The following is a 27301-nucleotide window of genomic DNA, read 5'->3' as shown; positions in this document are numbered from 1 at the left end:
TAGGTTCACTAAATTTATTTTAAAAATCATAAAACGTTTCTTACAAAAGAGCATTACATTCTGCACACTGCTCTGAAATAGATGCCAGGGACATATGGACTATTGTTACTTTTCCTCCCTGTCCCCCACCCCCAAATGTTACAGTGACCACAAAGCAAAGTGTTCACAATAATTACATGGGGGGAATTTTTTTTTTAACCACCAACAACGAACAAAAATTAAAATTCACTCACTCTGCTGCTGTTTCAAAATTTCAATGTTAGTTTTTGCACACCCTCCCCCACCCCCCAACCCTGTTTGAAAGGAACTAAAACATTACATCTGGTGAACAGCAAAGATTTCACTACACCTCAAATGCAGAACACCTATGAAGCAGAGGAATGTTGGCTTTTTAAACAGAAGCAGATAAAAAAAAAAAGATGCAGGACTCCTTCAGTTCTTCACTAGTCTTAGAAAAACTTTCCAGAATACTGCTTCACACTATAAAAAAGAAAAAATATCTTGCATTAGAATCCTTCAACATCTGCATACTGCTTCACACTATAAAAGAAAAGAAAAAAAAGTACGAATTAGAATTTGTTTGTAACATCTTAATCAACATTAAGACAATTTCAATGCTAAATTAAACCGATAATTATGTCCATTACACAATTAGAAATAAGAATTAAAACATTAGCAAATATGAAATAGAGCAATGTAAAATTCAAGAAAAAAAGATTAATAGTAAATCAGACATTAGTGGAACAGAATTAAGAAAACCAAAAGTTGTTAATATTTGGTAGAAAAGACAAAGAAATGCCAGTTAAGGTGTGAAATGCTGCATTTTACTGCACCAATCATTTGTCCTGTAGAGGCATGGCCTGTGCCATATGGCAGACTGTGATTTGTTGTCGATTTAGTTATCTAAAAACAACAAAATCACTAGTCTTCCACACAGAACTAGACCAACATCCACTGAAATCTTCTATATTTTCTACAGGCTCTGTATAATTTATAACAAGTGGTTCTGGCAGCAGTTTTCACCAGAGAAATGAGAAGTTTGCTTGGTTAAGGCTTCTTCCAGCAAGATTAGTATTGAATGTCTTCGTTTTTAGTAAGAAAGAAGAAAACTGAAGCAAAGCTATTAGAATGTTTAGAAGTTAGGTCCCCAAAAGGTTGAGACACCATGGCTTCTAAAAGAAAAATTAGTTGAGAAGAAAAGCTTTTTAAAGTTTTAGTATGTGTAGGCTAACATAAAGCTAAACTCAAACTGACCTGTTCTGCAGCAAATACTGTGCATTCTGTATCTGGTCCTGTGTTCCTGTAATGGTAATGATCCGATCTTCGGACCCTTCTAAAGGCTCATCAATTTTGATCGAAGCTCCTGACTCATGACGGATTTGTTTAATCCGCTGACCACCTTTGCCAATAATAGATCCAGCCAACTGAAAAGATTTTTAGAAACAAGTGTTTATGACATACTTTCAAAAATATCTGTATTATTTTGTATTTTCAGTGACCATAAAGAGCATTAACTTTGTACAACTTATTGACTTTGTTTTATTAATGTGTAGATTTGGATTATAATGTATTTACAACACTAACCACCATTTCCTTTCATGAAAGAATCAAGGGCTCAGAACCCTTGTAACTGCTTTTAATAGTACTGAGTATCATTTGACAAGACTCAAACTGCAGAATACCTCACTGAAGTCCTTAAAACATAATTTTAATCCTAAAATGGAATATTTTTGTTAAAACCTTTTACTTAAAGTCAGGGAACTTAAAATGACTCATTAAATACCCTTTGTAATATTAAAGATACTTACATCTTTGGGAATAGTTACTTGTGTAGTAATAATAGGTCCACCAAGATCACCATATGAGCCACGACCCCCTGCATAGGAATAATCTGATTTAAATAATGAGCATTAAGTTCATTTAGAAAGCATGAAATAATGTTTGATTTCACAAAGGAGAAAACTTACCATATCCAGAGCCACCCTAAAACAAACAAACAAACAAAAAAAAAAACAGGAAAAAAAAGATTATTTTGCCTCAAAACTTCAGGTATTTTAACATTCCTAAAACCCCTCAGTTTAGGATACCAAAGCCTCCCATATCCTCCCTAGTAAATAAATTTCAGAAGACAATCCTTAGGGAAAGAAACCATACAGGTACACAGCCTTCCAAGAAACAAAAACATTACATATGGGTAAATAAAACACCTAATTGATGAATAAGCAAGCATCTTAAAGCTGTTACTGACAAGAATGCAAACACCCATGATACTCAACCTGTGGTTCATAAGCCATCTGCCACTCTGATGGGCTCCATGTATCTATTGCAGAGTCCCAAGTTTCATCAGCACTGAAACCAACCTGTGTTAAAAGATTAAACTATTAACATGAACCTGTCTCTATTCGTCAAGGACACTATATTTTTTATGACCAATTTCTATTTCATATCTTTATAAAATACATAAATTGGCAAAACCCACAAATTTGGGAGGAAACAAAGATAGATCAATAGCCTTAATATTCCAGCAAAAAAAACAAAAACAAAAACAAAAACAAAAAAAAAACAAAACACCTTAAGTAGCTACCTAAAAAAAAGTCCGCTTGTGGAAGTCTTCAGTTAATAGTATCTTCAACAAAAAATGCTAACTACCTGACTTTAAGACCCCTTTTAGCTCTCATACAGATGCTGTATTTGACATATCAAAGGTCTTACCATGCCATCATAACGGTCTCCAGGTCTTCCTCTTCTGTCATAGGCCATCAGATCTCTGCAAGCAAGCATAACACTTGTAATCTCAGCTTCTTTACATGTCACTTACATCAAACAAACAAAAAAAAATGTACCCCCTTCACCTCTGAAGTATAGCTTTACCTATGTTAATAATGTGAGTGAAAGAAACTTACCCTCCTCTAGGTGGTGGTGGTGGAGGAAGAGGAAGATTCCGAGCTCTGCTACCACCCCGGCCACCTCGTCCAGGAGGAGGTGGAGGAGGTCCTCGACGAGGGCTCATATCATCATAATCTCTTCTAGATGGAGGCATGGGACGCCCACCCCGACCAGGAGGCATTCTGTCAAAGCCACCTCTTCCTCGCATGGGAAATCCCACTGGACGTCCACGGCGGTCATCAAACATCATTGTAAAACCACCATAATCGTAAGTTTCATCATAAAAATTGGGATCATAAGGCTGAGCACGTCCTTTGATAGGAGACTGAAACAAAAATACAGCAAGATTATAGATTAAAAAAGAGCCTTGGTTCATATTAACCTTCTTGTTAACAAAACATTTCACATCCTTTTATTTGAGGTACTTGACACCAGGACAGGAATAGGCAAAGATAATAGGAAGAATAGGAAGAATTTTAAAAATGTACTATTTTTGGTGAGCCCCAAACAAAAAAACCAAGTCTTAGTGCTTGTGAGGTTAAGATTAATAGCTTGATTTTACCCTTAGATCTTAAGAGACCACAAAACCTCTTTCACATTTCACAACGGGGAATTACGAAGCTCTGACCACCCTGAGGGGATCAGTATCCTGGATAAGCCTGTAACCTATAGTGAGGCACAGCACTTGGGAAGCTGTGCAGTGTAGCACTATAGAACCATAGAAACTTCATTTCAAGGACCAAAAGCTATTAAAATTATCTCACCTAACATTAAAAAAAATCCACCCTCCAGATTCTCCTCTAGTATTTTTAATTTAAAGTGATAGCAAAAGCAGAGTGATAGAAAACTGTTAGGGAAGGGATAAACAAAATCTATTTGCCTCAATGTTTTGAAACTACTCTTGAATAAAACATGTTTTATGAAATTAAATATAAATGAAGTGTTCTGAAGGTACCTCTGATATAAGATCAAGGATGATCTTTATGCACTCTACAACCCTATCAGGTTTTCCTCCAATAAGAACAACTCTGTCAGTGGACTGAGGACAGCATTCCTGGAAAAGCTTGATCGTTGTCTGAGTGTTCTGTAATAAGTTCACAAAAGCAGCATTAGTCAATCAGAAAAAACAAATGCACCGAAAAACCCCAGGTTCAGGTAAATTTACATTTACGTTTCAGTAATTCCCCTCACAAAAAACCTTGTTAAGTAAGGGACAGGACTTTGCAAAGACACAAAAATTTTGGCAAAATAACTTCTCTAGTGTGGCCAGGTTTTTTGGGTTATATTTCGATTAGCAATCTAGTTAAATATGGAAGTGATGAGGAATCTTAGGGGAAGAAACTCAAAGGGGGGAGGGAGTGAGAAGCCCACCAAACCAAATCTATACAGAAAAACTATTTTCCAGTAACACAGCGGAAAAAAAACAATGCTTTTTACCTCTCGAAGTTCTTTGATTTTAGCACCTTTGACCCCAATAATTCCTCCTGCCAGACTCTGATGAATCAACAGTCTCAACTCGCAGTCAAAGTCGCTTCCTTTATAGTGTTGGTACTGCAGAGGGAGAATTATAAAATTTTAGACTCAAATCAAGATACCCCATGAATAGACACTTATCTGCTATAAGCATAACAATATACTGTTGCAGTGAGCAACCTGAATTTATATTTCAATAACTTTACCAGTTATGTGCTTATTATCCTCAATAGCCAGGCCCAAAAAGGACATTCTGCACCACCTTAAAAAACTATTTTATTTTCAGGTCCTGCAACACCATACCCACACTGCAGCCATTTAGCATGTCGCTGTTACCACAAAATTATTATTAACATTCAAATAACACCATAATAAAAATGACTGCAAAGCACTTTGCAAATGTAGTTAATTCCCACTGCAGCATGGAGCAGGGTCAACAGTGAGTTGTAAGACCATTAATTTATCATGTTTTTAAGCCTTTTTCTATAGAGATGGGAAAAGTACACTATGTTGAAAATAAAATTGATCCTATGGGCCAGGCTCCATACTTCAGTGGGGTTCAATGGCACTATGACATACATTTAAGCATTCCACAGCATCAGATTCGAGCGGGAGCTGGCTGGTTGCAGTGGGTGATGGCAACTGCAGGCCCTGAAAGTAGAAAAATAAGAGTAATAGGTTAAGTGTCTAGTGTGATCAGGCTATTGTCGCATATATTGGTAAAGCTACTACAACATATTTCACAACTGTCACTAAGTAACAAGAAACTAGGCTAAAAATCAACGTACAAGGCTTTTCTCTATATATCTAGTAAACAATGGCATAGAATTGAAAAGTTCTCAAACTAGAGTCATCCTTTCCAACACAGTCCCAGTCAATATTCTAACTTAAAACCTCCTCTAAAACTAAAGCCCATAAAATATACCCTAAACCCATGAGAATGCATGACCACAGGTAGTTCCTATCTACTCCAGAGTGGCCAGACTACATTTTTTAAAACAAATAATATAGGTACAATATATTCCTCAACATTACACAGCAAAGGATTAAGACATTGCTGCTACAAAACTATTATACCCATTGTCTCCCCATCTCTCCCATTATGCCCCTTTAAAACATCCTTAAACCCCCCAATTGCCAAATACATTAAAAAAATGAGCCTACCTCTTCCAAGGTAGGGATGATTTTCTTCAGAATTTCTCCAATTGTTTCAATATCAGCACTGATACTCAATATGCTGTCAAACATCACAAATAGCAGATAGTACAAAAAAGGTGGAAAAGAAAAATGAGTTTTGTGTTCATCATCAGTAGTCATACAAACTTCTACAGAGAAGTAACATACAATTATTTAATACTCCCCATTTAAAGTAGCCTATTTATACATTGTTCACATGCATTTTGTTTTATGCCCAATACAAACATGGTAACAATATTAGGAGACTTGCAGAGAGACAGAGAGAATGGGCTCTTGGAAGGGCTCAGATTAAGTGGGCAATAAATTGACCAGAACTGAAGCAGAGTTGAATATTTCTGTTCCCCGCCACCACTAAGTTAATTAAGGATACCCTCGCTGTTACATTGGTAAAACTGGCACACCTTCTCTTAGGCAAAGTGGGGAATATGCAAGTGGTGAACATTGTATTTGGAGTAAGGTTATGGATACCAGTTAGAAATTAGATCACTAATGGGCTCTGCAAGAAAACAAATACAAATGCGAGACAAAACAAAGACAACACAAATGAGAAGTGAAGGAAAGTGAACCAGAGTTAGCATTTCATCAGAAAAAATTATGAACAGGCAATGTTGGGAAGCAAGGTGGGCCACAAAGACAGAGCGAGAGACTATTTCGGTAACAATTCGATTTACAATGCAGCAAATATGCAACACTTGAAGCTGTGCTCCTTCCATCGAAATAAAATTAGTGGATCGTTTGGGTGGGCAACTCACGGTAAAAGTTCAGTGACAAAAAGACTTAATGGGGAAAATAAGACAGAAACTTGAAAAACAATACACCGTCTAAAGGGGATACTATTTAATTATATAAAAGGCAGGTAATAAAATACATTTCTCTCTTTCTATTCAGGCAGTGAGGCATAAACTGTTGGGACATACCGCTCGGGGCCACTGCTGTCTGGGACTGAAACACTGGCATTGTACTGCATTGGTCATTGGCGTTCGTGGATGTTGGCATTGGGCATGGGCATTCAATCAGAAGTTGTCAAGTATGGTACCCGTTTGGCAACGAGCACATTTTTGGGCATAGCCAACCAGGGTTTTCACATGGGCGTTCAGGGGCGGATGGGCCAACGTCATGGTGGGCAACGCAGGGGTAAGTCGATCCAGTACATGGGCAACGGAGATATATGGCCAAAAAAACAAGGAGAGGGAAAAGGGGGAAAAGCAATAAATTTTAATTTAATACAAACTATACTCATACTCTCAATTAATGAAACAAGCTTAAGTTGTTCTGAAGACTAACACAATAATGGACTTCTCTATATCTGACTGTGGCTTAACATTTAAGGACCTTTAATGATGGTAACTAGCTTTTTTTTTTTTTTAAAAAAAACAAACGATGTTTCAGTAGCAGGCTGGCTCATGAGGGTAGACACAAAACCTGTCATGACTCAAATTCTTGAGGAAAATGGGGAAATTAATAACCCAGATAATTATATAGAACATCTGGATTAAGAGGAAAGAGGTTTATAAAAGACAAAACAAAAATTCCCACACCACCAAAAACCCTAGCTCTTAAAAGACTAGTTATTTTGGTTTCCTGGAAGTTTAAAACGCACTCCTAGATGCTAACAGGTAAGTTTGTAAAATTTAAACAAATTTTCAAGTTCAGTTTACAGTAAAATCAAGAAGAACATACAGAGATCTGCGACCAAGAGAGAAATGAAATACTATCAAATCAGTATTCAACACAAAGCTATCATTTGCCTCAACTTTAGCAAGAAAACATCAAGAGTGTGTACATGAGAAAAAAAATTTAGGAATTGTGGTGTAACCAAGTCCTACAAATAAGCTCACTTCTGGTGATACTAACATTTACTGTGTCTAATCACAAGAGTCAACCCACTATAAAATATGAAGACTCAAATCATTAGCATTGACAAACTGTTTCCCAGTTACAAAATGCCTACTCTGTTTTTTATCCATATTTAAACCATGCAACCTCAATTTCTTTGTGCTCCATGTGTAAGCTGTTAAAGAACAGATGGACAAGTTGAAAAAAAAAATAAGGGAAATAAAAATTTCGGAGCTAAATCAGCCACCTGCAATGGTTTTCAGTAATACTGTATTTGATTCACACATGGGAAATGATGCAATTAAGGGTTTTTTTTATACCATTGTTATTTCTAATTAAGATGTTATCTTGCTTTTAAGTGAATAATTTGGTGGAAAGTTAATTAGAAAGTGAAGAGAGGTTTAATACAGATACACCCCCCAAATCGAACTGTCTGGGCTTTGTTAAATCAGGAATGGCAAACCCTGAAATCATCTATGTAATCAATTATTATAAAAGGCTTGTATCTAGACTATTAAATGATTTCTATGACGCTCATCTTTAAACTACAAACACATAAACTGAAGCTGCCTGTGTAGTAGTTTAAACTCTTTAATACTTACGTCTGTACGGAGAGCCTTAATATTCTTGCCTCCTTTCCCAATCACTGCCCCAGCATTCTGGAGAAAATAATGAGATAAGACACTTATTTTATCTTTTCCTAAAATTAAGTTTCCCTATGCTCATAAGCTTTAGCCAAAACCAATCAAACAAACCCCACACAACTCTAATCTTCTCTTTTTTTGGGAGTAATAAGGCTGAAAATCTATTTGGGGATCTCATAACATCAGGTTAACAAAAATTAAGTTTACGTGCTTTGAGGACTAAACCCCAGGACAGCTTAGAACTATTCAGAATGCCAGAAATACACTCAGATAAAACTTAAGCACTGGATCTAATTTTACAGTACCTTTGTAAAATAGTAACTTATATACTTGTTAGTAGGTACCTTCACATTATGAGATAGTCAGATAAGCTGCCAACCAAAGAATCCACAATGTAATCAAGATATAACCTTTAATCCACTAATGCTTTAAGGATTACCCACACCCATCTCCTAGTTTGACCTGTGCAATGGTTAGGTTTAGGGTTTTTATTTTAATTGTTAGCAAAATAAGTCATGGCCTAGAAAGTCTGTTCAGAAAGAACCACAGAAATCTTTTAGATTCCGCAGCCTGTGTGTAGACCAAATTTGAAGGCTTCCCAGAGGGCCCAATCAGAACTTAATTCCTACTTGAGAAAGAACCAGTTTCAAATTTTCAAAAATAAAATTTATACCTTGCTCTGAAGCAGAATGCGTAATTCAACCATCTCATCAGTGTTTCTCGATCTTTTAAAAGCTTGTTCCTCTTCCATATCTTCGGCAGGGCGTTTACCTAGAAATTAACAGTTCAGATTTCAAAGGAAGCACCAGCATCTTCAAGAAAGGCACCTTTAACCACATTTAAAAGTAACTTCTTTCTGTTTTAAGAGATTTGTTGCTAATTTTTGGACTTTTAAGTATAATACAAAGCATGCTCCCTTCCAGTAACATTTTTCTAAAACACAAGATACTGTCACCAAACAGTTCCAAAGATTAGAAATTTCAAAATACTAGAAAAAGATTTTTATTATATACTGTCTTTTTTAAAATCAAGTTTACAGTTAATGATGCAAATGAGTTAGTTCTAGTTCCTAAATAAAGGCTAGGATGTAACTGACCGGGATCCCAAATTGAACAAATACCAAAATTAACAGTACAGAAAATGTATAAAGTTGTTAAAATGTCTTCTCACCAAATTCACCATTGGTTTCGGTGTTGGGAAAGGTTTCCTCTGGCTGTTCCGTTTCCATTTTCTCGTATTAAATGGACACACCAATCTGTTGAAAAATAGAAAGGCTAGTATGTTTGGCTTATTGGAAAATAATCTATACATCTCACTAAATATTAAAAAAAGGCAAGAAAAGACTCTGCTTCTAGAACATACCAGTTATTATATATCCTTGCAGAGCAGAACTCAAAGTGTTCTGGGCGGGACCAACTGACACCCTAGTCCTGCAGTAGCCTATAAAAACCAACACAAATCAGTTTTGTTTTTTTTCGGTTATTACTGAATACTAATGAACACCCATTTGAACACAACAAACAAAAGAGCTATTTTAAAAACTTGTTCCTTGGTTTTAGGGTCTTAAACTTCCAAATGACTACCTTAAAACACAAGAACACAAACCAAAGGACCATAATTGATTTTTTTCGGTAAAAGGACAAACACTAATTTTTAGCCATTGGATCAAATCCAACCACAGCAACTGGTTATTTTATATGATACATATACATAGAAGACCAGACACATGTGAGGCATTTAAGTCCAAGTTGCTCCCGAAAGTATAAATTTATGAAAAGGTAACAAAATGTTTATATTGGAATTTTAAATCGCTATGGGGTTTTCGTTTCTACTTGTGACTTGAAACAACATTCTCTTAACTCTTTACAGTTTACGGGTATAAAGGCAAATTCTAGGTATAGCCAACCGTCGGGTCTATCCACTGAAGAAATAAATCTGCAAAGCTGATAGCGCAGCTCTAACTACCAGTACCACTCGACTCTCCAACAGAGCCCTTGAACACCAATAGTGTCACTAGCGGGATATTTTAAATTACGTTAAAAAAAACCCAGTATACCCTGAGTTATACCTGCAATACCAGAGTGGTGATAGTCCTGCAAACAGCCTTTTAGCTCCCCCCACCTCGGGACTAGTAGGAGGCTACATGTGGTCCCTATAGAAAAAGAATAATAAATAGCTCAACAGCTTAGCGCTAAAAGTCATGCCAGTATTTATGCCTCCCACTCTTCCCTAATGTTTGTCTCTAAACCACTCTAATGACTAACTGAAACGCTAACCTTCTGGCACACCACTCAGTTAAATACTGAGGTGTGGTGGCAGATCCGGATAGTTTCAAGACAAATAGGCTGTTTCTAAGGATAACCTATTCTTCAGGTCCTTCAGTCACCATCTCTCGGGCCGCGAAAACCACGAAGTACGTGCGCAACCAGCCCGGAGCCAACATGCCCTCCTCTCCCCAACACCCCATACCGGGATCCGCCACAGCCGAGTATCTGGAGCTGAACAAGCTCCCGCGGCGAGAGCACCAGCGCCGCACCTCTCCTCACCCGGAGACGACAGGAAATGGCGGCCCGCGTAATGGCGACTACGTGCTACTAGGCGGAGCCGAGTGCGGACCCCCTCCCCCACCCACCACGCGGTCCCGCGATCTCATCCCCCGCACCCTCCCCCACCGCGGGAGAGACAAAGCAACGGAGGCAGCCCGGCCGTCCCAGCTCGCCCGCGCCCGCTCCCGGCCGGGGGAGTCCGAGTGCGGCGGGACCCACACAAAGAGAACGGCAGCGTGGTCCACCGCTCTCGGGGCCCGCCCGCCGGCCCCCCCTCCTTCCTACACAAGAGGCCTAGCTCCCAATACTGCAACTCGTCCTACCGGCAGAAGCCTCGCCACTTCCCGAAGCCTCTAGTACCACAAGGCGGACTGCGGATCTACGCTAGGGAAATGGCGGAGGTGGGGGAGGGGAACCTCGGCAACGTTCCCTCCCAGAATCGGCCAACCCCCAAGCAGCCCCCAAACGCCTCCCTCAGGCGGAGAAACGGGCCTCGAGCCCTCGCCCCCACGCGCAGTCCGCCCAGCCCCACTCCTCACCGGGCGAAGCTACAGCCCCTATGCCGACGCGCCGCCTCAGCCGGTCACAGCTAGACAGAGAACGAGCGCAGGCCCCCACCACCGTCCCCCGCCTCCCCGCGCTCGCCTACCCCGCCGCCGTGCCCGATTGGCTGCCCCGGCTTTACCGGTGGCGCGAGGGCGAAGCGATTGGCCCAACGCAGCATCAATCAAGGCGCCGGAGGAGGGGACGACCCCGCCCCCCACCGGCGCCTCCCTTTAGGCTGTAAGGCCGCTAAGGGCCCGAGAAACCCGGGCTTGGAAAAAGTCAACGCAGCCTTTAGGGAGGCCAAACCCCTACCCGAACCCATACTACTCAAGCCCCAATAACCCTAATTACCTATAGGCCACAAACCAGCGGGACGTAGGCAAGACGTCGAGGTTGGTGCAGCAGAGAAACAGAGGATAATGGCGTCCGCAGTGCTTTCGCCTGGAGCGCCCTCCTCCTTTCTCGTTCGCGCACTCACTAGCGGGGGGGAGGGAGGGGAAACCTCTCGCGAGAACTGAAAGTTGTCTCGTTCACGCGCACAAGGAGGGGGCGGGGAAGGGGCGTCCTCAGGGCCCGGAGGAGTTTTCTGGATTTGGAGGAGGGGCGTGAGCGCGCGGCAAATCGGGCGGGAAGGAGCGAAACGAGTTAGGGCGCCCGCCGTGGCGGTTCCTGGTCTCACAATCGCGCCGCCCGGGAACCGCTGTTGCGCGAGGGGAAGGCGGGACGCCCAGGTCGGTGCTAGGCCCAGACGAATGCCCCGTTTCCACAGTCCACATTCGCTTCTCTCCCTCCCCGGTGCCCATCTCCCGCTCGGGCTGCGGGGCGAGCTGCGCGCCGGTAAGTGCGGCCCGCCCGCCGGCCCAGCCCACGCCGAGGTAACCCGCTGTCTGTAACTAGCCGCAGCGCCCGTCAGGTGTGGCGGGGCCTGTCGCGCTGGCGGCGCGGGCGGGATTACGGGGAATGCGGGCCCGCCAGCCGGGTTGTGGCGGGCAAGCCTTGGAGTCCTGGAGAACTTGTCCCCTTTGCTTCCGACCCTGGGCCTGCACGCCAGGGGAGAGCCTGGGGTCTTTACAGGGCACTCGGTTCTAACGTCTTTTATCCTTTTTTTTCTTTCTTTTTCTTCTTTTTTTTGGTTAATGGGGTCTGTGATACAAGTATTTTGTGGTACCTTCGCTGCAGTTGTGTGTGAAAAATTTCTGGAAAGTATTGCGTTCATATCCTGCAGTGAATGCAAATCGCAAAATGTCTTGTAGACATCCGCTTTCGGTTCATTCAGCTCTATAAAGCACCCACCGTGTGATAGGGTTTCTGTCAGTGATTAAAACAGACCAAAACTCTCGCCCTCAGATACGCTACCGTTCTAGTGTATTGTGTTCCGTTATTTCTAAGGCCCCTTTTGTTAAGGCACTTAAGGTCACTGAATCCCTGGGGTAATTGCCCGGCCTGGTAGTGCCCAGTATCCACATCGTCACTCTTAACCCTCTACCCTTCTCTCACAACCCCAAACTTGTGTTGAAGCAAAAAAATGTTATAATTTACACATGAAGCTAAATCCACCGTTAGAATACTTTTTTTTTTTTGTAAGGAGGAATTTCTGCTGATTCATTCCATAGTAACTTGATTTCCCTCTTGAATAGTTTGCAAATTAGATATAACTAGCGTCTTTTAAAAATGGCTGATTGTGGCTGTCCGTTATCATTTACTCGCTGAATTAGGAAGACTTTTTTAGGGGTAACTGAGGTCTCATGCAGTACCAACATTTATTTACTGGCTGGGAAGAAAGTTAATATATACTGTAAGAGCATAGTGTCTGTGATTGTGGAGTTTATAAAAAGGCTCTTTGAGTGGAAGTCCAATTTTTTAAATGGCCCCCACCATGAAGAATACCATAGTCTTGTTGGGAGGTAAAACTTGCTTTTGGTTTTTGATACATAGTTCAGATTTTTATTTCATGTTCAACAAAGAATTGATTTAGTGTACGAAGAGGCTGGGGATACTTAATCATTTATGGTATTATAGAGATTTAACCTGCCAGTCAGGATTTGCAACATTTAATTGAACATGTCATTTAAAACCTGTCATTTCACTAACACAAATAGGCACATGTAGGGGTACTGTACTAATGATGCTTTCTTTCGAGCTAGTATTTCTGTTGCAGTCATCATTTTCTGCCTTGATAAACAGTGATGAGTGACGAGCAGGAATGCAATTAGCAGCTCTAAGAACTTCCCAATTTCACTGTCATCTGACTGGACCCTAACTGGTAAAAGTGGTAATTCTCCTTTTCTGGATGCCGTTGTCAGATGTTTTTTCTCTCTCTCTCTCTCTCTTTTTTTTTTTTGCCTTTTCCTACTTGCTTCTTTCTTTACCTCTTTCAGTCTGCTTTTTAGGTTTCTCTTTAAATAACAGGAAAGTCTGTCTTTTCACCATCTTTTCCTCCTCTATTTTCAACCAAACTGTATCACACCTGCACTCATTTAAGGACTTGCCGACTTGAGGAAAGTCCGTCTTTTCACCATCCTTTCATCTGTTGTTTTCAGCCAAACTGTTATATCTGTGCTCATTCAAGGACTTGCCAGTTTGATTAATAGATTCAGTGGCTGCTGTCTTCTGTAATTAATTTTATTATTATTTGGACTTTCAGTGAATTTAGAGTTAGTATTAGTTAGATATAGGATTTACTTTAGCTAAACTAATATAATTGAGATTGTACACTCGCCAGGTGGATGATTATTTAAAATTTTATAACTGCCATTTTCTGGGTTCCCCATTATGTTCCCCACTTATGCTGGCAGTTTAATGCTAATTACAGTCCTGTGAGTAAATTGTGGTTATCTTTGTTTTACAGATTAGAAAATTAAGACTAAGAGAAGTTAAGGAACATGTCTAAGGTCACATAGCAGAGATGGGATTCAGACTCGTAAACCTATTCTCTCTTTTCCTTACATTAGGTTATGGAGGATCCACAAACAGCTCCACTCATTACTTCTTTCTGATTTCAGTCATTAAATATAAATTTTTCTCCCTAATTTTCAGACAGTGCCTTCTCAAAATTCTGGGGTTACCTTGAAGTCGTCCCCAAGAAGTTGCAACACAGGCTTACCTGTGTTTTTAAGATGGAGACAGTGGAAACATGTTGTGGTTATAATTTAAATATTTGTTAGTGCTTTTAAGTCTTAGCTGTTCATTGAATGCCACATATGATGTCCAAATGGATGGTACTTTTGCCTCTTTTTCTATCTATTAAAAAATTAGAGTATGTGAGGCTGACTGAAAATTAACCTGTAAAGCAAATTTGCCTGTCTTTGTGGTGATAGAATTTTCCTACTCTATTTTCTTCCACTCTGTTCCTGCAGTCGAGATCTAGAATGTAGATTATTGTGGTCAGCCAAGTTTAACCTGCACAAAATGTCAATCAATTTTTTAAAAAACATTTTTTCATGATTATAAAATTAATGGAGATTAAGATGTATGTTGTTTTATACCTGGCTTTTTTTCTTAACAAAATAAAATGCGAACATATTTTCATGTTATAATCCTTAAAAATGTTTTTATAAAAAGCTCTAACTACTATTTCATGGATCCAATGTAATGTACTTAATTTTTTTCTCTGTTGTTGAACATTTAGATTGTTTCTGTTTCTTCCATACTATAAAAACACAGTGATGAACACTCTGGCACATAAATCTGTCCTCATTTCTGATTATTTTATTAAGATTAAAATTTAAAAATAAAAGAATGGATTATATTGTAAACATTTTCTAATGTACAATTTAAACAACGTATTTTTTTTGTCTTGTTCAGTGATGTACTTGAGGATCAGGGGCTTCTTTGTGTATGAGCAGATGGGACGTTGTACTGCTGTAGCTAACACTTCCCTTCTGAGTTGCTTCTACCTGCAGTGAGTGACTGGTTACTCAATCTCTCAAGAAAGAATTACTAAATTAAAGGAAAAAATTACTAAATTTTTAAGGGGTTCAGTTATTGAAACCCAGTCTAAACTTTATAACCCCACATAATAATACTTTTTCCATTTAATTAAAAAATTTAGTAAGCTTTTCTTTTTAATCTGTAGAAAAAAATCCTATTATACATAGAATCATTTTTTTATTAAAATTGTTATAACATCCAGTTATGGGGACTAAACCATGTTTCAGATCAGTTTGCCCTCCATTTTACTTTGCTGTTAAATGAAGAATTCTGTGTAGCAAATGTGCATTTAGTCATGATAACATTATTATAAAATCATAGTACATCAGGTTTCTCCAAAAGTGGAGATTCCAATCCTAGAGGGTAGTATTTGGAGAGAATTATTAACACTGACACATATTAATGGAACAATTTCACTGTAGTTTATTGAGCACTGTTTCTCAGAATTTGTCCCAACTATCATCTGCAATGAGTTTTGTTTCTTTCTTTGTTCAACAACACAAACAAGGAAGTAGGTGTTAAATAAGTACATTTTAATTAATAAAATAAACACATAAGCCTTAAAATATCAGTTTGTAATATTTAAAAAATGTAAAAATTATTTTGTGATGTTATTTTAATGGAGTTACAGTGAAAGGAAAAGTTGTACTTAACACTTGTTTTGAAGTTGTTACAAAGGTAGATGCATAGGTGACTAAATAAAATAATTTGGAATGCACTAGGTGAGCTTGTTATTTAAATGAGAGCTGAGAAATGTCTGTTCATTATAATAGCCATGTAGTGCTCTTATAGAATGACCATTTATGCATGGGTTTTATATGTAAGTGGGTTTTGTATGTAAATAAGGGACTGACTTTACTTTCTCTTTTCACTTAAGTCAACAGGATCTAGAAAAAGGTATGGGAATAGAGATTAGTAGAATTTATGTTCTAGTTCTGGGTCAGCTGCTGGGTATGATGTTTTGGTCTTAATCTTGGTGCCTTTTTCATTCTCTCTCAAGTAGGTGACAATACCTGACTTTTCTATCATAAATTGCTGGTTTGAGGTTTAGATAATATTGCAGATGTACAAGTATGTATTTTGAGAAGTTTAAAATCCTTCAAATATGAGGTTTTCATTTTCAGCAAAACTTCAATTCTCTGTTTATACAGATGTACTTGCTGGGATGTAGGATTAACACCACTGAAATTCATCTTTTTTTCCATTTCATTTTCTATACAGCCTTGACCTTTTCAGTTCCGAATCAGTCAGTCTTCTCTTTTTTTTTGGTTCGTTCTTCCTCCTAGATATATTAACAGTATTAGCTCCGACTGTTTAACAGTTTTGGGTAGAAAATAGCATTTGTGTTAAATGGCTGCATATAATAACTTAGGGGTGTATACTGTACCCTGAGTAATTTATAGTACAAAACATTCTGCAAACAACTTAATTGTGATTTTGGCGTTTATACTTGATAATTCATTTAGGTAATTATAACTCTACTGAAAGTACGCTTTTCAGTTTACTTAATGACTGTCATCCCGTTACTACAACACCTCTGCCAGTTATTACTAGGTCCATTTGTCAGCCCTGTGGTGTTTAAATTTTAGTGGAGCGAGTAAGGTAACTTATTATTGAATGAGCACACCTAAGAGCCTTAGATCTCGCTTAATTTTTAAGGTTAAAAGAACAACAGATGAGATAAAATAGCACTTTGGAGTCTTAGGTTATACAAGTACAGATCTCTCAGTCTTGAGAATAAGATGTCACAAAGCTTTGGCCTCATATCATGCTGGAGATTTTAACATGCCTTATGTTGATTAATTTCGTATTTTGATGTTATTTTGTTTTAGGTGTATCTTTTAAGAATACAGCAGAATTTGGTTTCTTCACTTTGAAAATGTTTTAACAAGTGAATTAATCTATTCATTATTAGGATTGCTGATATATTTAGACTTATTTCTACCATCTTATTTATTGTTTCTATTTCTAGTGCATGCTACTTCCTTTTGTGCCTTCTTTTGGATCATTTTCTTTATTCTATGTTTTCCTCAGCAAATCTGAAAATTATCTATATATATTTACTTGTGTTTTCAATTTTTTTATTGAGGATATAATTTACATTCAGTAAAATTCATGGTTTTTTTGGTGCGTAGTTCTATGAGTTTTGACAAACATTAGTCATATAACCATCACTGCCACCGCCACCACCACCACCACAGTTGTGACATAGAATGGTTTCATCACCCTCAAAATTTCCTTGTGCCCTTTGTCAGCCCCTCTTCACACCCCCAGCCTTTGGCGACCACTGAACTGTTTTTTGTTTCTATAGTGTTGTCTTTTCCACAGTATCATGTAAATAGAATTATATAGTCTTTGACTTCGTTACTTAGCATGCCACATTTGACATGTCTTAGTCTGTTCAGGCTACCTTAACAAAATAGTATGGCTCATAAACAATAGACATTTATTTCCCTGTGCTGGGAAGTCCAAGGTCAAGGTGATGGTAGACTTAGTAGGTGTCTGTGAGGACATGCTTCCCAGTTCCTGGACAGTCTTTTTACTGTGACTCACCATGGTAGAGAGGTAAGTAGCTGTGTGGAGGGGTCTCCTTTATAAGAACCCTAATCACTGTTATGAGGGCTCCACTCTCATAATCTAAGCACTTTCCAAAGGCCACACCCCCAATACCATTAAATTGGGCCTTGGGATTTCAGTATATGAATTTTAAGGGACACAGTCTGTAGCAGCATTCACCCATGTTATTGCATCTATTAGTAATTTATTCCTTTTTATTGCTGAATAGTATTCCATTGTAAGATGTACTACAATTTGTTTATCCATTCACAGGGTGAAGGACATATGGGTTGTTTCCAGTTTTTGGTGATTATGAATGAAGCTGCTATAAGTGTCCACATACAGATTTTTGTGGGGTATTTTGGCGGGGAGTAATTAGGTTTATTTATTTATTTTTTAATGGAGATACTAGGGATTGAACCCAGGACCTCGTGCATGCTAAACATGTACTCTAACCACTGAACTATACCCTTCCCCTCCACATACAGATTTTTAATAAGTGAAGTTTTCATTTCTCCTGAGTGAATACCTAGTATTGTGATGCTGGGTTGTATGGTGAGTGTTTGCTTAATTTTCTAAGAAAATGCTAAACTCTATTTTAAAGTGGCTGTACCATTTTGCAGTCCCACCGATGATGTATGAGAATTTCATTACTTGGTAATGTCAGTTATTTTTTATTTTAGCTGTGCTAATAGATGTGTAGTATCACATTGTGATTTTAGTTTTCATTTCCCTAATGTCTTATTTTTCATCTGCTCATCTTTTGGGGAAATGTCTATTCATATCTTTTGCTTATTTTTGAATTAGTTTGTTTTATTGAATTTTAGAATTCTTTATGTAGTCTGGATGTAAGTATTTTGTTAGTTACATGTTTCTTCCAGACTATGGCTTGTCTTTATACTCTTAACAGTGTCTTTTACAGAGCAGAATTTTAAAATTTGGTGAAGCCCAATTTATTGATTTCTTTCTTTTACAAATTATGCTTTTGGTGTTGTGTCTCAGAAAATTTTTAAGAAACTAATATGACAAAGGTTTTTCTCCTAACTTTTATTTCATTTTTTAAAAAAATTGAGGTATAATTGACATACAACATTTTAGTTTCAGATGTACAACATAATAATTTGTTATTTATATACATTATCATGTGATCACCATGATAAGTCTAGTTAACATCCATCACCACAATTAGTTACAAAAAATTTTTTCTTGTGATGAGAACTTTAAGATCTAAGATCTCTTAGCAATTTTTGTATATTCAGTACAGTATATTAATTATAGTGACCATTCTGTACATTACATTCCTATGATTTATTTTATTCCTGGAAGTTTGTACCTTTTGACTCCCTTCACCCTTTGTGCCTATCCTCTGGCAACTACCAATCTGTTCTCTGTTATCTATGAGCTTGATTTTTTTTCCCTCCTAACTTTTCTTACAGATGTTTTACAGTTTTAGTTTTCACATTTAGGTCTATGATCCATTTAGAGTTAATTTTTATATATGTTATAAGGTATTGGTTGAGATTCATATTTTTGCATATGTATGTCCAGTTGTTTTAGCACGATTTGTTCAAAAGACTATCCTATTTCCATTGAATTGCCTTTGCAACTTTATGGGACATCAATTGACCATATATGAATGAGTCTATTTCTAGACTGTCTTCTCTTCCTATTGACCTATATGTTACTCCTTTTGCCAATACCTCACTGTCTTGATTACTGTGATTTTATACTAAGTCATGAACTCAACATGAGCCTCCCTCCAACTTTTTCTTTTTCAAAATTACCTTGGCTATTCTATTTCCTTTACCTTTCCATATAAATTTTGGAATTAACTTGCCATTCTTTATTTTAAAAAAAGATTGTTGGGATTTTGAGTGGAATTGCATTAAAGCTATGTATTAGTTTGGGGAGAATTGAACCTTGATCATAGAGTCTTCAACACAATATCTCTCTTCATTTGTTTAAGTTGTCTTTGATTTTTTTCATCAGTGGTTTGTAGTTTTCAGTATATGCATCCTGCACATATTTTGTTAGATTTAAGTTTTTGGAGCGATTGTAAATTGTAATGTTTTGTTCACTACTAGTACAATCAAGTCTCATTTTTTCATGGTAGTTATGTTCTATATAAAGTCGCTGTGAACACTGAGTTAGGGAACACTGAACCATTGTTTCTAAAGGATAGGCAGGGTTAGGTTCCTGTGAGCCTTTGGTCATGAAATTTTCATCAACCAATCAATACATGATCTTGTTTTATGTGTGTTTCTGTTTAAAGACAGTTTATTCAATATATGTTGTTGATTCATTAACTGAATTTATGACCAGGAATAGATTCTGTTTGTTTTGTAGGCTGATGTGGCTCATGGTGGTAATTTTCCTCAAGTGTGTTACAGTTATGGTTGGAAAGTTCATGTTGAATAAGAGTTTTCCCCGTGTGTGTTTTCCGCTTGTATGTGTTTCTGGAGTTTCTTCAGCTTGACCTTCTGGCTGTTGTAGCTCTAGATCTTTAGAGATTTGGGTTTTTACTTTATGTGAATAGCCTAGTTTTGGACCATACTATATGTACTATACATGTTATGTAGGCCCCTTTTCCATTCTTAGGTTATTTCTGTTCCCTCCACAGGCCATAGGTAGGTGTTGAGTGGAACACTGTTTTGGCCCAGTTCTAGCAAGGAGTCTGTTCTGGTCTTCTGCCCTATAGTTGGCATGTTGGATTCTTAGAGCCTTGGAGCTTTAGCCTACAAGTCCCTTTTCCTGGTGATTTTAGTGCCCACTTACTACTCTATGTTTCTCCTCTGTTCCTGGCCCACATGATTTTTACCCTTTGTTATTGAGTATATAGCTATGTGTTAAATGTTTTATTGTATATCCTTGTAGAGGTCCTTTATGTATATATGAGTAAATAAGAGGATGCTTATTTTCCTTTCTTTTGTATTCAAAAGTTATCACACTGTATTTTGCTCTTCTTACTTAGCAACAAGTTAGGAAATACTTCCATTTGATAAATCAGAGGGGTGGTGTAGATATTGTTGGCTTCTTTGTTAAAGGGACTTTCTGATTTGACTCTACATGGTTTATTTTTTATCACATTGGACAGGGACTGCTCCTACGTTTGGATTTTTACATTGTTTTTCAGATGTGATTTAAAATATATATATCTGTACTCAATGATTTTTGTCAGTGTAAAGTTTTATCAGTTCTGTAGTTATGACCTTCTTAATTCCTCCTTTAAAATGTTATTCATGTATTTCTCACAACAACTGTAACTCTTCCTTTGAATTTTAACTATTTGTTAAATTAATGTGACCACTGTTTAGGGTCACAGAGTTTGTAAGTGAAAGATAATTTGGCACCAGACTTGTACTCTGAACCAGTAGATTATATACTGGTTCTCCTTTATTTTATGTTTTTTTTTTAATACAATAAAGGGGCTTTACTTTTTTTTTTTAAAGGGCTTTACTTTTAAATGATTATCAGTACACCAAATAATAACATGTAACAAATTCTTGAATTCTGTCTGGTAATTTTGTTGGAGACACTAAAAGCAGCCCAAGCAACTATACTAGTATTCATCGTTCTAACTTTTAGCTGGAAAGGACTATTTTAAGGCCGGCTGCTGCTTAATACAGGTTACAAATAACTATTTACTACTTTCTCATAGATTAAGCCCCTGACCTTGAGAAAGCTTTAGGGAAAAAAATTAATCCATTTTTCTTCTTTAAAAATTTAGTATTCTCCAAAAAGGGAGGGGACCTACTATGTAATGTACAGAGATAATTTAATGTCTTTTCACAAGACTATAACTTGAACTTTGTTAAAATTTCATTTTCCATGAAGGCATCTAAAATGCCAGTCTATGGAAAGGGCTTCTTCCCCTACCCACTTACACGGTAGTTTTCATGGATTTCTGGCCAGATGTCGCAGACAGAGGCCAAGAGTTTACCTGGGACTTTGTCCCTGTTCTGCCGGAAGTAGATCTGGTGGATGGTCATCTCCTGGGTCCCCTTTTGCACCTCAGTGCTGCCATTGCCGTGGGGCCCAGAGCCCTAGCTTCTTTGACTTTGAACCTTTTCTCCCTCTGCAACTGGTACTGTTCAGTTTCAGTTTCAGCTGCTTTGGCCTGCTTCAGCCTCGGATTGCTTGTGGGCCTCGACACCTTTTGGGCAGCCCACTTCTGGTCTGTAGCTGCTGCTGGGGCCTGGGCGAGCAGCCTAAATGGCTGGATTGTTGCCTCAGGTCAACTGATCTGTGCCTGCACCGGTGCTCTGCCTGCCATCCTCTCTTATCCTTTAATTTCCACAGTAGCCCTAAGAAGTAGGTATATAGACAAGGAAACAAGTTTCAGTATAGAGTGTCTAAGTTTCTCATGGTCACTTGTTTTTGTTTATTTCATTCCAAACCACATTTTTATTCTGTATTACCTCCACTCTACCCTGATTGATAATGCGAACCCTCAAAACCATACCATCACACTCTTGCACTTAAAATAGGTCCGTGATTCTTTCTGCAGCTTTTTCTTATAACCCTGACTGCTTCTTGTCTTAGCTCTCAGGGCCATTTCTGAGCCGTAGAGGTTACAAGTACTCCACTGAACAACCAGTTCCAAATCCTGTCATCAAATCCTATGCTCCTGTTCCAAATGGTAAGTTTTCTTGTGGACATATTAAAACTTTTATAAATTCAAACTTAGATGTAGAAGGAAAAATATACTTTTGTGAACACAGGGTTAGTCTTCAGTGTTTTGCTACTGTTTTATCATACTAAGAAAATCAGGAGGATCAGTGTATTTACCTGACAGGACTGTTGAGAATTACTTAGCCAAACAAATAATATACTTTATATCAGCTCAGAATCTATTCTTACTTATTTAATTTTGTGGAACACAATGGTATAAGTTTTAATATAAGAGTATGAATTATAGGTATGAAAAGAACATTTGTAGATACTGTTATTTAACTAAGTTTTAAATAATTAGAATCTGTTTATTATATTAATATAATAACTACTAATTCTGCCTATATTTCATGTCTGACATTATGCTTTACAAATATTAATCATATAATCCTCACAACAACCCTGTTAGGTAGGTGGTGGGTGGTGGTACTGACATTTTATAGATGAAAAAACTAGGTTAGAGACGTTAAAGAATTTATGTTAGGTCACAAAGCTTGTGATCTGACAGAGCTAGCCTTCATACCTAGGTATATCTGTCTGAAACCTTTTGCTTTTTCTCATTATACCATCTGATTACTTGTGGTATTTGAATTTAGGCCATGTAGAAAGTCAAAAGAATTATAAAGATGCTGAAGAGAGAAATATCTAAAGGGTGTGGTTATGCCTGTTTGTACATTGTAGAGAATTATGAAAACTATGTTTAGATGTACTGAATTATCATAATTTCTTTTTTGTTTATTTTCAGGTAATAGATGCCTAGTGTTTCTTTTACTTTAAAGACATGAGTGTTAATAGTATTGCATTAAGAGTTGAAACCTGGCTTTTAGCTACATGGCATGTTAAAGTACCTTTAATGTGGCTGAAAGCTTGTATTAACTGGATCCAAGAAGAAAATGATAACATTAATTTGAGTCAGGCACAAGTGAATAAACAAGTGTTTGAGCAATGGCTCCTTACTGATTTGAGAGATTTGGAGCATCCTCTTTTACCTGATGGCATTTTAGAAGTTCCAAAAGGAGAACTGAATGGATTTTTCGCTCTGCAGATTAATTCATTGGTTGATGTAAGTCAGCCTGCATATGCCCAGATACAAAAGTTGAGAGGAAAGAATACAACCAATGACCTAATTACAGCAGAAACACAAGTAACTCCAAAACCTTGGGAAGCAAAGCCTTCACGAATGTTGATGCTACAGCTAACTGATGGCATTGTACAAATACAGGGAATGGAGTATCAGTCTATTCCAACTCTTCATAGTGATCTTCCTCCAGGTACAAAAATTTTGATTTATGGAAATATTTCTTTTCGTCTTGGTGTTCTCTTATTGAAACCAGAAAATGTGAAGTTGTTGGGAGGAGAAGTAGATGCTCTTTTAGAGGAATATGCTCAAGAAAAAGTACTCGCAAGATTAATTGGGGAAACTGATCCTATGGTTTCAGTCATACCAAATAATTCTAACCAAAGCATCCCCAGAGTTACAGATGTTCTAGATCCTGCATTAGGACCTTCTGATGAAGAACTCTTGGCAAGTCTTGACGAAAATGATGAGCTTGCAGCAAATAATAACACCTCCTTGGAAAGAAGTTGTTTCATCACAGGTAGTTCCTCAAATACTATTCCCACCAGAAGGTCAGATTGTGAACCAGGACTTATTTCTCCAAGATCGAAGGAGAAACCACAAAATCAATCTGCGCTTTTCACTGATGGGGAATTAGATGACTTTTCACTGGAGGAAGCCTTGCTTTTAGAAGAAGCTGTCCAGAAAGAACAAATGGAGACTAACAAATTGCAGCCATTGACTTTGAACAAAACTGCTGATAAAAGTATAGAGAGATTTTCACATGGACCTAATACACCGAATAATTTTTCTTTGACTTGCAAAAATAGAAACAATAATTGGAATGAAAAAAATATATCTGAGCAAATGACCGATGGAGACCCATCTTTTAGTTGTCCATCTGATAGAGACCAGAACAGTAGTATTTTTTCAGTTAATCATAATGTATCCCTACACCATGATTTTACAAATAAAGATAAGAACTCAGAGACATGTTATAAAAAAAACCAAGCCATCAGCAGTTCAGATGGCCATTTCTTAAATAATAAAATATTAGATGGAGAGCTGGTCAATTATGTACCGAAAAAGAGTTCACAAATTTCTAAAGATAATGAGCACCTTTTACAGACTTGTTCTTTAAGATCGTCAGAGAATAGCACTGATCTTTCTATCACCATGGATTTGTATTCGCCACCCTTTATCTATTTGTCTGTTCTAATGGCCAGCAAACCAAAGGAAGTTCTAACAGTGAAAGTCAAAGCATTTATTGTAACCTTAACTGGAAATCTCTCAAGTTCCGGTGGCATCTGGAGTATAACAGCAAAAATTTCTGATGGTACTGCATATCTAGATGTAGACTTTGTAGATGAAATACTTACTAGTCTGATAGGGTTTTCAGTACCAGAAATGAAACAGTTAAAGAAGGATCCTTGTAAATACCGAAAATTCTTGGAAGGTTTGCAGAAATGTCAGAGGGATCTGATAGATTTGTGCTGTCTAATGACTATTTCATTCAATCCCTCCTTGTCCAAGGCAATGGTACTGGCATTACAAGATGTTAATATGGAACACCTTGAGAGCCTAAAGAGGCGATTAAAGAAGTAATTTACTAAAATAGTATTAGAAAGCAATTCAGAAAAAACAAGGAAATGTTTATAATTAAATTTGTCCTTTTACTTTTCAACTCTGTAAGAGGGGAAAAAGAAGTTTTATTACTGATTTCAGTTTAATTTTAAAATGTTTAATCATGTTTGTGTGTTTAAGTTTTTTAAATAAAATTTTTTATACTAACTGTTTGATGACCCACTGTTATTCAGAAATTTGTTTTCACTTGTTATTTCTCATAAGGTGAAAGTACTGTATTGGCGTTTACTGATGAGTCATACTGTTGAAAGTCGACAGTTAATAAATAGGTAGTTCAGTACTTCTAATATGTTGAGTACCCCCAAAAGATTTGTTTATATTATTTTTCTTAGGAAAAAATGTAAATCCAGTGGATTAGAATGTCAGACTTTCAAGTGCAAATTGTTTTGCTGGTTTTTATTTTGCTGATTGTAAATATTTGTCTGGTATATTTAAAGCAAATATTAACTAGATACCATTTCAAAGATTATATTGAATGGTTAAAAACCTTATTTTTAAGACTAACCTATTACTAAAATCCAGTAAATATTTCATTTTTTTGGATTAAAATAAGGTATTTATCCATGTCGTTAGGTGTTATCTCCTTTCTGAATTAGCTCTACATGTAAACCTTCTTTTAGTTTTATTGAAAATGCTGATTTCTTTCTTTTTTTAAATATATATTTATTGAAGTATAGTCAGTTTACAATGTTGTGTCAATTTCTGGTGTACAGCACAATGCTTCATTCATATAGGAACATACATATATTTGTTTTCATATTCTTTTTCATCATAGGTCACTACAAGATACTGAATATAGTTCCCTGTGCTATATAGTATAAACTTTTTGTTTATCTGTTTTATGTATATTAGTATCTGCAAATCTAGAACTCCCAATTTATCCCTTCCCACCCCTTCCCCCCTGGTAGCCATAAGTTTGTTTTCTATGTCTGTTTCTGTTTTGTAAACAAGTTCGTTTGTCCTTTTTTTTTTTTTTAGATTCCACATAAAAGTGATATCATATGGTATTTTTTTTTCTCTTTCTGGCTTACTTCACTTAGAATGACAATCTCCAGGTCCATCCATGTTGCTGCAAATGGCATTATTTTATTCTTTTTAATGGCTGAGTATTATTCCATTGTATAAATATACCACAACTTCTTTATCCAGTCATCTGTTGATGGACATTTAGGTTGTTTCCATGTCTTGGCTATTATATATAGTGCTGCTATGAACATTGGGGTGCAGGTATCTTTTTAAATTAGGGTTCCCTCTGGATATATGCCCAGGAGTGGGATTGCTGGGTCACATGGTAAGTCTATTTTAAGTCTTTTGAGGAACGTCCGTACTGTTTTCCGTAATGGCTACACCAAACTACATTCCCACCAACAGTGTAGGAGGATTCCCTTTTCTCCACCTGATTTCTTTTTTAAGGGAGACTGTTTCCTACCTTTCTACTTTGCTGTTAAAAAGTCACAGTTGAGAGGTAAAGTTACTTTTATTAATCTTTTGTCTTTAAAAAATTGAAATTAAAGCATCTTGAATTTTCAAACATTAAACAAATACTTAAAATGACATTTTATTTTAGTTAAAATAATGTAATAGGAAAATATCTGGAAGTAGGATAAATACACATATAACAATATGTTCTGGATGTAGTAGAACAATATTCTGAAAATCCTTTGTCGTTGATTGAAGGATGATAATCAGAGTTCAAGGCACAACCCAGATTTTGCCGCTATATCCTCTGATAATCACCACTTCTATATACATAGCTCTTTAACTACAAGAAATCTATATGGACAGCGTTACCTTTCTTCTAAATGTTCCCCTGTGCTCTATGTCAGTAGTGCTTGAAAGCTGGGATTAAACCTTATTTCCTCTTCATATTCAGTTACTAAAGATTGGGTATAGTACTTTACCTTATCAATCCATCCTTCTATATCGGTGCTTTGATTTTGGCTCTGGTCTTCTCTGGCCTGGAGTATTCTAGTAGGTTTACTAGCTTTTGCCCTTAAGCCTTTTCCCATAATTTTGCCTGAATGATCTTTCTTGAATAAATTTCTTGTTTTCTCTTTGTTACCCTTTAATATCAACCTTTGCTTTCCTTTTCAGCTTCATCTTACCTCCTTGTTCTCCACCTACCTAGTCCACCCCTAAATTTTAGTCTTACCAAGGTATTTGTTATTCCCCAAACCTGTGGGGAATGCACTTCATGCTTTCATACTCAAGTTCATGGTAATCCCCTTACCTCCCGAGTTCATTCATATTTCAACTCAGCTTAAGATTTAGGTGCCAACTGAAGTGTTTCATGAATTCCTCTGCCCGCTTTCATG

General features: G+C 37.3%; 2 protein-coding genes across 14 annotated transcripts in view; one reads left to right on the top strand and one right to left on the bottom strand.

The window, feature by feature from the left end:
* HNRNPK (heterogeneous nuclear ribonucleoprotein K) lies at window positions 1-11618 on the bottom strand. 9 transcript variants are annotated; one of them, XM_010993487.3, is made up of 17 exons: window positions 11480-11618; window positions 9399-9476; window positions 9207-9291; window positions 8710-8807; window positions 7995-8051; window positions 6474-6517; window positions 5524-5596; window positions 4939-5010; window positions 4324-4437; window positions 3842-3970; window positions 2904-3211; window positions 2713-2767; window positions 2277-2360; window positions 1968-1983; window positions 1809-1891; window positions 1255-1424; window positions 1-540 (listed from the first exon to the last, which is right to left on the bottom strand). In XM_010993487.3, the coding sequence occupies exons 3-17, from the start codon at window positions 9262-9264 to the stop codon at window positions 507-509; spliced, it is 1395 nt and encodes a 464-aa protein (XP_010991789.1). In that variant the 5' UTR covers window positions 9265-9291; window positions 9399-9476; window positions 11480-11618; the 3' UTR covers window positions 1-506. The 9 variants fall into 9 exon arrangements, with proteins under 9 accessions (XP_010991789.1, XP_010991791.1, XP_031303167.1 ...); XM_010993489.3 differs by having other exon boundaries at window positions 1-480; XM_031447307.2 differs by lacking the exon at window positions 11480-11618 and adding an exon at window positions 11122-11228.
* A 90-nt stretch (window positions 11619-11708) lies between these two features.
* Window positions 11709-27301, top strand: part of RMI1 (RecQ mediated genome instability 1) — a 345682-nt gene continuing 330089 nt past the window's right edge. The window contains exons 1-3 of one of the 5 annotated variants that reach the window (XM_031447305.2): window positions 11709-11859; window positions 22157-22253; window positions 23031-25133. In XM_031447305.2, the coding sequence (XP_031303165.2) occupies window positions 23067-24947 (1881 nt within the window). In that variant the 5' untranslated portion in view covers window positions 11709-11859; window positions 22157-22253; window positions 23031-23066 and the 3' untranslated portion in view covers window positions 24948-25133. Of the gene's footprint in view, window positions 11966-15616; window positions 18170-18438; window positions 18646-18680; window positions 22254-23030 lie in introns of those variants that run through there. The other 4 variants (XM_031447304.2, XM_064490122.1, XM_064490123.1 and 1 more) reach the window with 4 other exon arrangements.

This window comes from Camelus dromedarius, chromosome 10, assembly GCF_036321535.1.
Source record: "Camelus dromedarius isolate mCamDro1 chromosome 10, mCamDro1.pat, whole genome shotgun sequence".
In the NCBI taxonomy this organism is placed as follows: Eukaryota; Metazoa; Chordata; class Mammalia; order Artiodactyla; family Camelidae; genus Camelus; species Camelus dromedarius.
Note: the sequence above shows the minus strand (reverse complement) of the source record. Positions and strands in the feature narration are given on the sequence as shown.